The 15,630-nt window shown below is 40.2% G+C and overlaps 1 protein-coding gene across 1 annotated transcript; it reads right to left on the bottom strand.

The window, feature by feature from the left end:
* Positions 1–3,333: 3,333 nt before the first annotated feature.
* INPP1 (inositol polyphosphate-1-phosphatase) lies at positions 3,334–14,162 on the bottom strand. The gene is made up of 5 exons (XM_012812753.2): positions 13,762–14,162; positions 11,438–11,498; positions 8,200–8,400; positions 6,061–6,235; positions 3,334–4,086 (listed from the first exon to the last, which is right to left on the bottom strand). Exons 1-5 carry the CDS (start codon positions 13,963–13,965, stop codon positions 3,528–3,530), a joined length of 1,200 nt encoding a protein of 399 aa, XP_012668207.1. The 5' UTR covers positions 13,966–14,162; the 3' UTR covers positions 3,334–3,527.
* Positions 14,163–15,630: the final 1,468 nt, after the last annotated feature.

The following is a 15,630-nucleotide window of genomic DNA, read 5'->3' as shown; positions in this document are numbered from 1 at the left end:
AAAAAAAAAAAAAAAAAAATTAAAAGTAGAAATCATACTCATCTGCTTGTGCCTTATGCAAGAAAAACAATGCAGACTGGTCCACAGAAACATGCTTAAAGAAAACCTTGGCTTTTCTGCAAACAAACATTGACAGTGAGTGTATGGAACAGATGTTCATAGAATGTATCTGATTCCCTCTTCTATCCAGTTTTTCTCCCTCCAATTGAGGAACTGTTCTGATGTTGAAGGCAACTATTTTCAGTGCATGTTATTGATAATTTACATACACTAAAAATGTTCATACTAACAGCAAGTACTTTTCCTTGAACCCTATTCTATTTCTCCATTCTGGTGCATATGGGAATGAGTGAGGGTCCTGGGTTTTCATTTCTAATGTATTGTGTGAAGAATGAATTCACCTTGGCTTAACCTTTATAATTAGACCGTAAGTGATATAAATGTACAGTTTGAGAGCCCAAGATCAATCACAAAGCACAATTTAGACCTTTAAAAACTGTAACCCTATCCCTAAATAATGAATCTTCTGAATGCAACAAAATATTGTTAAAAAAAATTAAATCAGTAAGTAGCAGAGATAGTTCATGGAAGCATTATTCACAATGGCCAAGATATGGAATCAATCTAAGTATCTATCAGTGGACGAAGGGATAAATTATGGTATACATACATAATGGAATACTTACTGTTCAGCCATAAAAAGAATTTTAAAAATCCTGTCATATAACAACATGTATAAACCCAAAGGACGTTAAGTTATGTGAAGTAAGCCAGGCACAGAAAGGCCACATGATCTTGCTTCTGTGTGGAATCTAGTGAGGATGATGCAGGGAAGGAGACAGCGGGATGGTGGTTTCTTGGGACTAGGAGGGATGGGGGAGTTTCGCAGATCTTAGTCAAAGGATACAACATTTTAGTCAGACAGGAGGAATATTCAAAAGTTCTAGTGTACAACATGGTAATGTTCTACATTGAGGTCTATGAAAACCTACCCCAAAGGCCAAGGGAGTTGAGAAGCCCAAGAAAGAAGCTGACAAATCCAGTTTCTAAGAAAGAAACACTTCATAGGGATGTAAGAACAGAAGCCAAGTCCGGATGGCCAACAGATGGAGGCTCCCGGCTCTGTGACTCCCCATAAACAGGGCTTACATACTGTAGGAAATGGGGATATGTGCTTCAGAGGGAGCGTGTAGAGTAATTGATTAACATCGAGTTTATCTTGACTTAAGGGCCAGGTAGACACAAGTCAAAATCTTTGATGGCATCCTGGACCTAGGGTTAATCAGAAGGCGGCATGATTGATTAGCGTCCATGGTGGATTTACTTTGGCCTCCACCATGGTTGGTAGTGACTATAGTTGATAACAATGTATTGTATACCTGATCGTTACCAGCAGTTCATTTTACCATTCTCACCACACAAAGAAGACGAGGTAATGAATGTTAATTACTTGGTATAGCCATTTCATGATGTATGTATATTTCAAAAGTTTTTAAATATACAATTTTTGTTTGTCAATTTAAGTTTAGGGACATTAGAAAAGAAGAGTTGGACTAATTTCCATTCGTTTGTAATTGTAGAAAAAGTATCCGTAGAGAGCTGCAGCGGCCAAGAGGTGCCAGGCCAGGCAGGAGCGTCCGTCGGTCCTTCGGGGGCCCAAGCTGGAGTCCGCCCCAGAGGCGGAGGCCGCCTGGCCCATCCCTGAGCCCGGCACCAGGAAGCAGAGAGCCGCGAACACCTGCCCGCATCACTGTCCCCTCCGACCTCCGCTCCGCACCCCCGGGACCATTGCGATTCTTTGTGGATTTTCTGGTACAGCTCCCAGGTGTGCAGGCCCGACTGCGCTTATAGCGACAGCCGAGTGGGTTTCGCGCGGTTATGGCGGCCGTTTCTGGCCAGGAGACACCTTCCATCGGGGCAGCCACCAGATGCCTGGCCGTGTGGTGACTCTCCTTGAAGGTCATAAGGGCAGCTTTTGGGGTGTGGCATACCAAGGGCAAGGTGAGCAAGGGAGCGAGGCTCTCAAGTCCCTGACTGTGCGGGAGGCAGTTCTCGGCGCTTAGGATGCCAAAGAAGGCACTTTCTATCCCCAAGATACCCCTGACCAACCACGGAGGCATTGGCCTATGTGTGGCCACCCCACGGAACCTTGGCTATTTGGTTTTTTTGTTTTTTTTTTTTTGTTTTTCAAGTATCTGTAGAAATAGCCTTTGGCCCCCAGAGGGCGCAGGGCAAAAAGAAGTGAGGGCTGAGGGTTTGAGCCTTCTGGGTGGCACAACCTGGTTAGCAGGGAACAGAAAAAGTGGTCAGTCGTCACCTCAGAGAACATTCGCTGTGGAATGCTGGTAGGCACAAGGGTTGTATGTAACTAAATACCTAACCTCTTGTTTTTGGTGAAGTGTGGCAAATACGTATAAAATTGCAGAAACTTTTTTACTCTACCCTCTTCTGCCTCACCTATAGAAATGGAGTCTGTCTGTCTTTTACTGTCTTTTTCTTTCTCTCTCTCTGTGTCTTGTATGTCATTGTCCCTGTCTCTCCATCCCTTACTGTCTCTGTGAAGGGGGGAGCCCATAGTGCTCCAGGCTTTACTTCCTGTAAGAAACAAGAATACTGCTCAAAGTACACGCATGTGGCTAAATTATGCAAATCTGCAGTTCTAAGTGTTCTGCCAACAGGCTCTGACTGCAGATTTTCTCTTTAAGACAGGAAACAAAACCCAAGCAGCCCTTTCTTGTGTTCTCTTATAGTTCAGAGATGTTTCTCTTATTAAGATGTTTAGAGTAGTTTAATTGATCAGGCCCTGCCCCTTTCTTCAGTATGCTATTAATGTTCCTTGAAACACTTTAATAACACAATACCGTGTTTCCCTGAAAATAAGACACTGTCTTATATTCTTTCCTCAAGAAGACACACTAGGGCTTATTTTCAGGGGATGTCTTATTATTATTAAGTATAATACAACAATCTACATTTATTCAAATACAGTTAAGTCATCCTCTTCTGGAACCTGACAGGGGAGCCGACCTTGTTGGTGGGATGCGTGAACTCCTTTCCCCTAGCCATTCCCATGTGCACAATAGGATGCCTGCGACCATGGTTACCACTCACGCACCCACACAAGTGCCATGGGCTCGGAGAAAGGAGCTGTGGCAGATAAAAGGTATTCTAGTCTTCCTTACTGCTCTGCCCCAAATGCCCCATCACTAGGTCTTATTATCGGGGTAGGGCTTATATTTAACAAATGCATAGAAATCCTGCTAGGGCTTATTTTTTGAGTAGGTCTTATTTTTGGGGAAACATGGCATTTACTGTAAGAATCTCATATATCAATTTAATTTTTGCATAGATGTATTAATTTATTGATGTTAACATTATTATGAACACATAATGGAAAAATGTTCCTCAAAAAAGGAAGATGAATATTAACCAGCAATAGGACAATGCTATCTCCAAAAGACAGAGATAATGGGAAGCAGTTTCACAGTTCAGTTTATACACATATACACACGCACTGAGGTCAGAATCTATGTCTGTGCCTCCACAGGTTCCAGGTTTTGGATGAGCAGACTCAGGAACGTCTCTAGGCGCTTCCTGGATCTATATGCAATTAGTCCCCCCTTGTTGGCCCACCGATCAACCCCAGTGGCACCCTCATTTTCTACATGGTATACCAACTGGGGCAAATCAAGCCCCATTTGGGGGTTTCTTTCTAAGCACTCTTTCAAGTCTACTATTCCCCCACCCATGGCCCTCAGTATGGCATGAGCAGCACAAGAGTCCCACTTGAACGTGGTATCTTCTGAAAAGATGTAAATGTCAACAAGGCCTTGGACAACACAAAGGCTCTTGTAGCCAGCCCCGGCTGCCCGGAACACACGATCTCCACAGACACGTGACAAGGCGGCTTTGACAGTCTCCTTTTCACTTGTACTGATGACTGCTGAAAAACGCTGAGAGAATTCCACGTCGGAGCTGGTGTTGCTGGGCTGAGCCTCACCACTGTTTCTTTCAGAGATGGCGTGCTGAAGTGAATGGATGTTGGTCCCCAGGTAAGAGAGGCCCCAGTAGCACTGTCCTTTCCACCTGTAGAAGGAAAATTTCAGTTGGTAGGTGATTATTGTGTTTGTTTTCCATTATTCATGTTGCCTTCAAACTTAATATGAAAAAATAAACAATAACATAACACAGTGAGTCTCAACCTTCTTAAGTCTAGCAATAGCTACCAAGCAGCTAGTTGATGCATAAAGGTTATAAGAGGCATGTACTTGTTGCAGAGTTAGGAATGCTTTTGATTTTACTGTATTATATCAATGTAGGACAGCATTAATGTATCTGTGGCATTTCCAGCTTCCAGAACTACTGCAAAATTTCATTATCATTTTTGGCATTTAAAGTGTAATAGGGCAAAAGATAAAGAGATAAATCAGGTGTCCTCAAACTATGGCCCGGGGGCCACATGCAGCCTGCCAAGGACATTTATCCGGCCCACCGGGTGTTTTTGCCACCACTGCCTGTCCTGCTTAGCAGCCAACTTGTCCTGAGACTTGCAGTCTGGCCCTCCAATGATCTGAGGGACAGTGAGCTGGACCCCTGTTTAAAAAGTGTGAGGACCCCTGAGATAAATGATAGCTCTTTTAAATTTGCAAGTCTTCTTACAATCCTTATAACAAGGCTTTCTTCATTTGGTAACATCTCTTCATTTTCTTATTCACTGGTTTTACTTTAGCTTTTAACACCAAGAAAGATAGACTTACAATGTTATAAAGTTATAATTTTTGGTAACAACAATAATAATGGCACCTTAAATTTATCAATGCTTGACTTACTATTTACAGGTAAGGAAACAGAGGCATACAGAATATAAATAACTTGATGAGGCTCACTTACTCAGCTAGTAAGTGGTAGAATCTGCCCTTACACTCAGGCAGTCTCATTCCAGAATCTGTGTAACTACCTAGTTAACCACTTCCAAGTCTGTCTGCATATTGTCCCAATTCTTTTAAATTTCTTAATGACCTTTAAAAGGTAACAAACACATTTCTGGTTTGGGAGAGGCAGTGGTAGAAGAAAAGTTATCAAAATTTCAGGGGCAAAAACTTATAACTATTAAAAATCAAACAATTCTCACCTGAAGAAACTCAAAGTTCAATAAAAGCATACCATCTAATATAAGTGTAAAACTCAAAGTTCAATAAAAACATACAGTCCTATATAAGTGTAAAAATATGACTTATTTCAATAAAAAATTACAAGCTGCTTCTTTCACTGGGCTCTGCCATGCCCTGGAATCAATCCCAAAGCACAGGCCATGGATCAGAGGCCCCGGGTCCTGACTATCCTCTCCACTCTGTTCAGGGGCCATGGAAAGGGTGGAGAGGGAGGAGGCAGAAAGGGAAGTGATGCCGATGGCATTTATAAGGAGTTACCCCATAATTGGGTTCTAAGCTGGCGATACCTACTAATCTTTTAATTTGATAATTCTTACATTTTATTTTGAATTTTTCTAAAATTTTTTTTTTTTTTTTGAGACAGAGCCTCAAGCTATCCCCCTGGGTAGAGTGCCGTGGCATCATAGCTCACAGCAACCTCCAACTCCTGGGCTCAAGCGAGTGTCCTGCCACTGCCTCCCAAGTAGCTAGGACCACAGGCGCCCGCCACAACGCCTGGCTATTTTTTTTTGGTTGCAGCTGTCATTGTTTGGCAGGCCCAGGCTGGATTCGAACCTGCCACCTTAAGTGTATGTGGTTGGTGCCTTAGCCACTTGAGCCACAGGTGCCTTAGCTGAATTTTGCTAAAATTATACAAAAGTTCAACTGGCTAAATGGTGATGACATCTGTCTTGTTCCATGTGTATTGGAAGGCAGTGTTACCACCATTCATCTGGTTTTGAGTGGAATCTAGAAACAAGGAACAGAAATCATGTAAAACCATAATTTTTCCAAGATAGTATTTCTTTGAAAATACCCCAGATAAAATTATGCCAAATCTGGGATTGAAAATTCCAACAAGCAGATAAGTTCTAGAAATCACAATGTACCAGAAGCATCTATCTTTTACCTGAGAGTGTTTAGGTCTTGTGACACAAAAGGCTGGTTGATGACGCCCATCAGGGGCACCCCTGTCTGTCTGTCATAGACACCAACTAAAACAGTGACACACTGAAGTCCATAGGGGAAGATCCCTTGGTTGGATTTGACATCAGCAGAACCTTTTATGTACTGGTAAGTTGAATCTGAAAAATGAAGCAGATGTGTTTGGATTCAGGTAACAATTATTTGGAAGATGATGATGAATCCATCTTATAAACTCTGTCCTACTTCATTTGTCTCTTCTAATTCAGTGACCAGGTTTTACCATTGGATGTCAGTTGTATTGAATTGTTATTTGACAGCTTGTATTTCACTTTTAAACTGTTTATGTTTCATTTCCTTACTCTGTGAGAACTGAAAGGAGAAGACATGTCTGTAGTTCTGTGGCATCCGGCGTATAATAAGCACTCAAATATTTGTCACTTGTCAAAAACGCTGAAAAGCTAATAACTTAGGATAATGGTGGAATTATTTTAGAACTGTTACTAATTAGAGGACTAGTTCAATGTGTGATGGAAAAAGGCTCATTCCAGGAATCTGTCACAGGTTCAATTATCATTTATAATTCTTATTTGATCCCTTAAGTTAGAAGAAAGAGACAATGATGGCACCAAGGGAAGAAATCAATGGTGCTCCTGTGAAGAAGAGGCAGAGGAGCGATGTTTCCCCTTAAGAGATGTATTAATATATGTCAGCAGGTGACTGCCAACATCCAGTGAGTTAACACTCAGTTAAGGACGTGCCTAGTAAAAGGTCCAAACGAAACAGAATCAGTTTAGGGTGGAACCAAGAAACAGGGGATCCTTGTGCCCCACAAACCATAACGGATGCCAATTTACCCTTAAGAGATAAAAGATTTGGGGAAACATTCTTGGGTCCCATATATAATCTTTGGCTGCACGTTATAGAATTCTCTGATGAATAAACCCATTAATACATACATATACATATATAATGTGGTATATGTATATACATATATATAATATATATATACCGTTAATATAACGTGTTAATGTGCTTATAGGATGGGAAGAGTTAAGAGGAGTTCAGGATAATGAAGGGTCTCCTTGTATTGGGTGGAATGTGTCAAGGAGATGGGAAAGGAAAAAAAAGAAGGGGAACTTCTTAAAATTAAGATTCAAGACTTTGCATATACAGTTCTATTGGGGATAAGCATTATATTTTTAAAACAATGAGTTATAGATTATAGTTCTACCAGAATAATTACAAAAATTAATGATAAGGTTTACACAGCATTGACTGCTCATGGGTCACATTCAGCTGGTTTTGCTTCACCTCTACAGTGTTTTTGATTGTTTCTTTATTTAACTGAATTAGGAGCTAATGGCTAAAAATTGGGATTTGACATGTAAAAATCTGGATTTTGCAGTGGCACCTATAGCTCAAGCGGCTAAGGCGCCAGCCCCATACATCAGAGCTGATGGGTTACAAACTGGCCTGGGCCTGCCAAACAATGACAACTACAACCAAAAAATAGCCAGGTGTTATAGCGGGCACCTGTAGTCCCAGCTACTCGGGAGGCTGAGGCAAGAGAATCTCTTAAACCCAGGAGTTAGAGGTTGCTGTGAGCTGTGATGCTACAGCACTCTACCCAGGGCGATTGCTTGAGGCTCTGTCTCAAACAAACAAACAAAAAAAGGTCTGGATTTTGGTTTCTCTTTAAAAATCTGAAGATCTGGCCTGTACTGCCACATGGCAATAATCTGCTGGAGCTAAATGCTCTTTAAATAGCACGTGTACTCAACTGCTCCACCTCACTCTCTCATCTGCTCACAAGTCTAGCCCTGGAAGTCTTTTAAAGATGAGTTAATTCATTTTTATATATGTGCCTATATGTATTATATATATATATATATTATGTGTCTGGTATATACATGCACCTGTTATGTACATAGGTACACATATATGTATAATATATATCATAACCTGACACTTCAATGCTTATCATTTTAAAACTTTATAACTTTAAAAATTTGTAGGAGAGTCAAACTACACTCTCAATTTTCAGTTTTTGAAACCAAAAAAATTAAAAAAAAGGATTGCTTTCATTTATTTCTTATTTGCAAACCAAATGTCCCATACTTACCTATGGGATCCACCCAAATTGCCAAAATGTCCTGTGGAATATTGATCTCGATTGACTCCAGAGATGGGTCAGTAAAGGCAACATCCTGATGAACAACCTTGGCCAGTGCTTCAGATGCTGACTTGTTACCATTAAGGACTTTGCTAAGAAGCCCTACTGTTTCTTCCTCTGTTGAACACAGTCTCAAGGTAATCTTTTCCCCTAGAGCAAATACAAACTAAAAGCTATTATATTTCAAGAGCTTCAGTGGAGAAAGAACAGAGACAGAACATCAGAAGCTATGCACCTAGATTAGGTGAGGGTGATATCTCCATACCTGTGGTAAGCCTGCTGACTGTCAGAATCACCTGAAGGACTTCATAAAAATCATAGTGTCCACTCATGCGTGTGATCTGAATAGTGAGGATGGGTTCCAGGAATCAAATGACCTCCCAGAAAAATGTCCACATAGGCACCGTTTTGTATCCAATTTAAGAGATACATAGACTACATAAGAATCCCTGAATCCTTGATCATTAGCCTTTTATTTACTTATTTTGCCTTTTGACTTAATACACATAGGTCAACCAGTTTGTGCCTGATTATGTAACTGAAAAGAATAGAGTTTTTTTTTTTTTTTTTTTGAGACAGAGCCTCAAGCTATCCCCCGGGTAGAGTGCTGTGGCTTCACAGCTCACAGCAATCTCCAACTCCTGGGCTCAAGCGAGTCTCCTGCCTCCGCCTCCCAAGTAGCTGGGACCACAGGCGCCTGCCACAACATCCAGCTATTTTTTGGTTGCAGCCGTCATTGTTGTTTGGCATGTCTGGGCTGGATTCGAACCCGCCACCTTAGGTGTATGTGGCTGGCGCCTTAGCCACTTGAGCCACAGGCGCCGAGCCAAGAACAGAGTTTTAATCAGCACATTCTACCCCCTTTTATGATGCTGCTTTTACGTGAAAATTGTTTATATAAGATGAACACTAATCTTTAAATGTAGTAAAACTGTATGACTTTAAATGATATACATACAAATAGCTCTCTTCTGTGAAATCCACTAAAAAGGAGAATATAAGCAAAGCTGCTTCTCCAAATGAAATCAGAGGTCACCACATCCAAGTGATAATACCACCTCTCTTCCTCTCTTTCTTTCTGAGAGAGGATCCTACTCTGTTGCCCAGACTGGAGTGCAGTGGTATGATCATAGCTCACTGCAACCTTGAACCCTTGAACTCAAGTGATTCTCCCATCTCAGCATCCTGAGTCACTAGGATTATAGGCATGAGCCACTACACCCAGCCTATCACCACTTTGAACATACTCCTTAGACCCTTGGTTAATCTGGATCCCAACTCCAGATAGAAGTGAGGGAAGAAGCTGGTAAAAAGAGGCAACTTTATGGCAAAAAAAAAAAAAAAATAACAGGAATGAAGGAAACAAAAAACTATTAAAAATTAAGAAAGCATGGCACTTTGGGGCTTCTTAGGTAGGTAGGCAATACTCCTGGCTGCTCTATCTATTCTGAGGATGAGGTATTTATATCACTTGGAAGCTTATTAGACATTCAGAATCTCAGGCCCCACCCCAGACCTAGCGAATTTTTAACAAGATCTTGAGCTGATTATTTGATCGGTAAAATTGTGCAGCACAGTATGAACCTATTACAGTGATAGTGGAATCAGCATGAAATAGTCAATTAAGTTAAATTCAAATTTAATTAGACTTTTAGAGTTGGGGAATAATAATGCTAATGATTTCTGCTCAACACCTACTTTGGACTCAGCAAAAGTCTTGGGATCATTCAAAGGAGCAAATCGTATCACTCCTTTGCTTAAAATGTGCTAGTGACTTCCCATCACAGAGGGAAATGCAATCCAACTCCTTCCTATGATCTGTCCTGCCTGCATGGACAGCGGATGTCATCTCCCCTCTTCTCTCCACGATTATTCTCTGCCCTTTCAACAAACAGGAAAATGGATGTGGAATACTGTTTGCCTCTTTAATTCTAGATAAATGAAGTATTAAAATAACTGTTTATGATAGTCAAACTTAGAATTTTTTTTTTTTTTTTTTGAGACAGGGTTTTGCTCTGTTACCCAGTCTAGAGAGCCATGGTGTCAGCCTAGCTCACAGCAACATCACATTGCTAGGCTCAAAGAATCCTCCTGCATCTGCCTCTCAAGTGGGACTATAGATGGGCACCACCATGCCAAACTGGTTTTTCTATTTTTTGTAGAGATGGTGGTCTCGCTCTTGCTGGTTTTGAATTCCTGGCTTCAAGCAATCCTCCCACCTTGGCCTTCCAGAGTACTAGGATTACAGACATGACCTACCCTGCCTGGCTCAGATACAGGATTTCTTATGTGTCAATCAGAGTTTTGGTTTTTTTTAAACTTTTACAGGTTTAAATGAGATTTCCTTTTCTTACTGAGTGTCATAAAACTAGCATACATAGCTAATGAAGAAGACTAAAAAATTCAGTCTAGAAATTCATTTTTTTCTTTGTAAATGTGCTTCTAGATATTTAATTATCTGTCACATGATCAGTGTTTACCATTCACTATTTAATCTTCTACCATTAAACAAAAAATACAAACTAAAAAAAAAATGTTATTCTGAAAAGAATCCGATGGAGATTGTGATAATTTCCTCTATAACCACAGGGAATATGAAAGCCCATCAAAGGAGAATCTGCCCATGGGAAACTAAATAGACTTAAAACTTGGCACTAAATGGAATCTTTTAGTTAGCCCAAGTACTTTGCAGAGGTTCTGAGACCCAGGGAAACGATGAGGGGATTTGTTCCAGATCACACAGTATCTGTCTCAGCCAGGGCCTGCTCTATACTCTTAGCCAAGGACCATGGGCACCCCAGAGAGTCCACGAATGGGTTTAAAGCTAGGATCTGAAATTGTCTGCACAATTGTGTAGATGTACATCTTTGGGGCGCTGATAACTTACATTAGATTCCCAAAGGGCCATGCAATTTTCCCGAAGACTAAGTTATAAAATCTTATCTAAATCTACAGATTGATATCTAAGATGATACACGGACTCACTAAATTATTCTAACATAGCACATTTCTCTACCTAAGTTAAATGGCATGATATTCTGAGGTAGAAATTGAATGCACCTTAACATTCAAATATATGGTTTATATTAAGAGGCTTCCAAGCATCCAGCTCTTTCATGGTATAAATTGGAGAGTAGAATGTCTTATGATAATTAAGTCACAAACACATTCAGGTTCTTATACTTACCCAAGTCGTTAGTAAACTCATTGGATTCTTCTCCAAAAATATTTCTTCCCAAGCCTGGAAACTGAATGATTCAGAATATGACAAAAAACCAAAACAAAACAAAAAAACCCACACATGTTCAATTCTGAACAGATTATATTTCAAATTAAAAAGCACAATTAGATTTGCAATTCTAAAGCTTCCAGTTCTATAAACTGGATATTCTGAGGTGGAATTTTTTTCTCCAAGTCTAAAAAATGAAGTCAGCGTGGTTCAGTGCTGAATTGTCCTGCTCCCTTCCCCCTCTAGTCTAAATCAGGTAAATGTCCTGATGTTCAGTTTGCAGAAGTCCTTCCAGAAACTTCATCCTGCCAAGCAAAGGCCACAGAACCAGAATATCTGCAAAACAGATGTTTTGTTTTGAGCAACATCCCAGCAGCTTATATGAGTTAATATTGTTGATCAAGTATCTAAAATTATTCCTTAAACCTGGATAGAAGGGATTCAGGATATTAGATTTTGTTTTCATTTTTAGGTGAGTATTTCACCACTTGTTGGAGGCATCATTAGCTGTCAGGCTAGGAAGGTGATGTAGGAAAAAAGGGAAATACTTTACTGACAATAATTTAAGCAGGAATATGCGGTCAATAAATGGAGTCAAGAATTTTTTCATCTCTGTGTGATCAGGAAGCTTTTTAACAGATTTTGCTTCTCATCTTCTTACTAGTAAATTTTTCTCGAAATATATGCTGATTTATGAGATGGATGATGTTCATGAGGAATAAAAGGAAACGCTTCAATTGTTTAAACCAGACATTTGCAGGTGGCCAATCGCTTTGCTAATGCCCACAATTACTTTTTCTTCCTCTTCTATAGGATAGTAGAAGTCAATAAAGGCTAGCAACCAGCCTATTCATCAAGCACTGAAGCTCCGCCTCTCCAGCCTGGTTAAAAAACTGCTTTAAAGACTTCCTCCCAAGGATGCAGGACATAATGGTCATGAAAAAAAGATATTTTTATACTCAAAGTGGAATATAATTCACGAACAACTGCTTGAACTTGTTATAATGCTTCGAAGCAAGTATTAGCCCATAAAAATTAATGTTGGTACATTTCCAACCCAGTTGCTCCACTATCCCTTCCCTCAACTACATATATTGAAAAGTACAAAACACAAATAAACTCAGTCCAGTTAGTTAATTGCAGCCAGATATTAAACAACATGAAAAAGGACAGTTTGTTGAGATCTCACGATGTCATTTACTCTCTTCTGCCTGTGGTCATGATTTCACTATGATGATTCTAGATGATTCCAATATTTTGAGAATTTCATAGGAAAAATCCCAATACTTTACAATGCTCATAAAGGTCTATCCTCCCAAATCTATCCATCCATCTCTGCCACTATTAAATCATATAAAAGGCAATATGGTATCACAAAAACTACAGATCTCAGAGCCATTCTGCTTGTGTCCCAAAACTGGTCCTACCATTCACTTGCTGTGCAACCTTAGGCAGGTTACTTAACCTCTCTGTGCCTTCCCTTTTCACCCATTACATCGAGATAACAGTTTCTACCTCATAAAATTGTCATAAGAGTTAAATAAGTTAACATCCTTAAAGCCCTGAGAACAGTGCCTCGCACATGCTCAGCATTTATAATTTCTGGTAGCATTACTACAACTTATAGATACAGTTTATTTCCCCAGTCAGTTCAAAATACTTATAATCACCTTCATTGTTATGAAGAATGTCTTTTTTCTTAGAATAAAGGGAGACTTTATAAGTTTCCGGGCATAAGCCCCTAACCAAGGCAACTATTATATAAACTATTAAGTCCAAAAGGTGTGGCTGATATGTCAAAATTTTAAAAAAGTAACAGGGTACAAAACAATATGCTCTCATTCCTGTTGAAATAAATTGTACATGTCATGCGCACACACACACACACAGAAGGAAAATGTTCTAACAATATTTAGCAAAACATAGCTATGGGGTCTTCTCTAATGATGAGATTAAGAGGATTCTTATTTTTGCTTATTTTCTAGAGAACATATATTATTTACTAGGAAGAAACTCGTTAATAAATGAAAGGCTCTGTACTGAGATGTTTATCGCTAGGTGTGAGAGTTGTGAGTGATTTTTATTTTCTTCTGTGCCTTTCTGTATCTTAAAGATTTTCTGCAATAAGCAGAGTATTAATATTGTAATCCAAACAAGGGAGAAAAATCCCTAAGACATTTATTGGAATCCAAGGTGCTAGTATTCTGAAGGGATTTTTAGGAGGGGGGAAAACGCCAGACAGGCAAGTACTTTGCAGTTCCCTTGGCTGTGACCTCTCTTACCTTGTTCTCCATGTTCTGCTTTATAACTTCCTGTACCAGTACATCAGCCAGGGTCTTGAAATCAACTGCAAACTTCTTGTTTTTTTCTCCCTCTTTCTTTTCTTCAACCAGCAGCTGGAAGAGGGCTTCTTGCTGCCTGCACGCCCGGGCAATGTTGGCAGCCTTCTCAGAGACCCGGAGCAGCTCCCGGAGGATATCTGACATTTCTGAACGTTGCTTTACAGTTGCAGCTGCTGGCAGAATCGGTACCCACCGTCTGGGCTGTCAGCTGGAAAAGTACGAGAATGTGAAAGAGAAAGCAGCTCAGAGTGTGATGTCAGGGTGCCTCGGCACTGCTCTCAAGCCTCTGGCAGTCAAGCCGGTCAGCGTGGTGATCAGCTAGTCGGTATATATGGATTCTATTTGCATCTTTGGCCTGGAAGACTGTAGATGTAATCTCACATTTGAAAATTTTTTAAAGGTTTTTGAAATCTTAAAAAAATACTTGCACGCTCAAAAATATAGTACACAAATAATTGAATTATCATTGAAAGAAAACTCTTTGAAGGAGAATCTACATTTATAACATGCACAATGTTAAAGGAAAGTGAAGTCTGGCAGTGACCCTGGAATGATCACATAATTAGTAAGCAGTACTGAAGTAGTGTGTGTTTTCACCCTGTGGGAAGAAGAGAGAAGTGGGAGAGTAGTCATGTTACAGTTTGGGGGCAACTTTCTAAAGTACTAAGTGCCAGACGCTCCGTGTCCGGAAACATTCTGAGGCCATTCTTGGGCTGGCAGCCCAAGCCATCTCATAGCCAAAGCCCCGGAGCCCCACTTGGAAAAGGCCCATTATCGTGCTGCTCCTCTACTAAGCTTAAACAATCATATGAAGTGAAACCTGCCACTTGTTGGGACTTGAAAAGTTCTGGTTTCTATGGGTGTTGTGCTATCACACCTTGTTACGTGTACAGGGCCTATGTTGCAATTAGGAAACATTTCCCATTTTTAATAATGGCGACCTGTTATTGAAACCTTGAGTAATCCCTAGCTCATTATCACCCCTGTTTTATAGCTTAAGAAACTGAAGCTTAGGGAGGTTAAGTAACTACTTCAGGTTACACAAGACCAAACGGCAGGGCAAGCGTAGAATTGGTCATACAAAGAAGCCTGGGCTCTTTATGATGATAATACAGTTTCCTTCATTAAGAGAAGTTCCCTGAGTGGACTCCAGGAGGTTGAGAATTAGTACAACTTTGAAGAAGCCAACGCAGTGGGGTTCCTTGTGAATCGTCATCGTGGGTTCGTCTCAAGTTTCCCAAAGAAAACGTTTCTCTTCTTAAGATGATGGGCCAACCACCAGGAGACGTCCCACCTCGGTAGTAATAAAAGGAAAGTGCATAACAGCAACAGGACATCTTCTCTCACTCTCATATGTGTGTTACAGTTAACATTCATTCTTGGAAGCGCTGTGGCGGGACAGGCGCTGACGCTCGGCTAACAGGGATGCAAACAAGTAGCTTCCAGGGGGCAATCTGATGAAAATGTACCAAGATTCCTACAGACGTTACTGTCTTTTTGGTAACTCATCTTTCCTTACTTTGTGTTAAGGAAATGAGTTAAAATATTTCTGTACAAGGAGGATTGATATTATGGATGGTAGCAACAGGTTCAAAATAATCTTTAATATGGGTAAAGCATAAGATAGAATACTATCTACGCAGTCTATACAATTTTTTTGAAGAATTTTTAATACTTGGAAATGTTAATACAGCTATGTTCAGTGAAAAAAAATGCCTATGATCACATATAATTGGATGATATGTTATGTCTTTATACATATACAGAGAGAGGGGTATTGACCAAAAGACTAGTCGGTGAGGTTTTAAT

The sequence above is a fragment of the Otolemur garnettii genome, unplaced genomic scaffold, assembly GCF_000181295.1.
Source record: "Otolemur garnettii isolate 467f Iridium unplaced genomic scaffold, OtoGar3 scaffold00222, whole genome shotgun sequence".
Taxonomy (NCBI): domain Eukaryota; kingdom Metazoa; phylum Chordata; class Mammalia; order Primates; family Galagidae; genus Otolemur; species Otolemur garnettii.
Note: the sequence above shows the minus strand (reverse complement) of the source record. Positions and strands in the feature narration are given on the sequence as shown.

Excerpts from the sequence above, each read along its gene's own strand:
- INPP1 (XM_012812753.2), bottom strand. The coding sequence starts at position 13,965 with ATGTCAGATATCCTCCGGGAGCTGCTCCGGGTCTCTGAGAAGGCTGCC. Across the intron at positions 8,401-11,437 it reads TGAGTTTACTAACGACTTGG|GGGAAAAGATTACCTTGAGA; the intron begins GTAAGTATAAGA and ends TATTTGCTCTAG. Across the intron at positions 4,087-6,060 it reads CAAGACCTAAACACTCTCAG|GTGGAAAGGACAGTGCTACT; the intron begins GTAAAAGATAGA and ends TTCCTTCTACAG.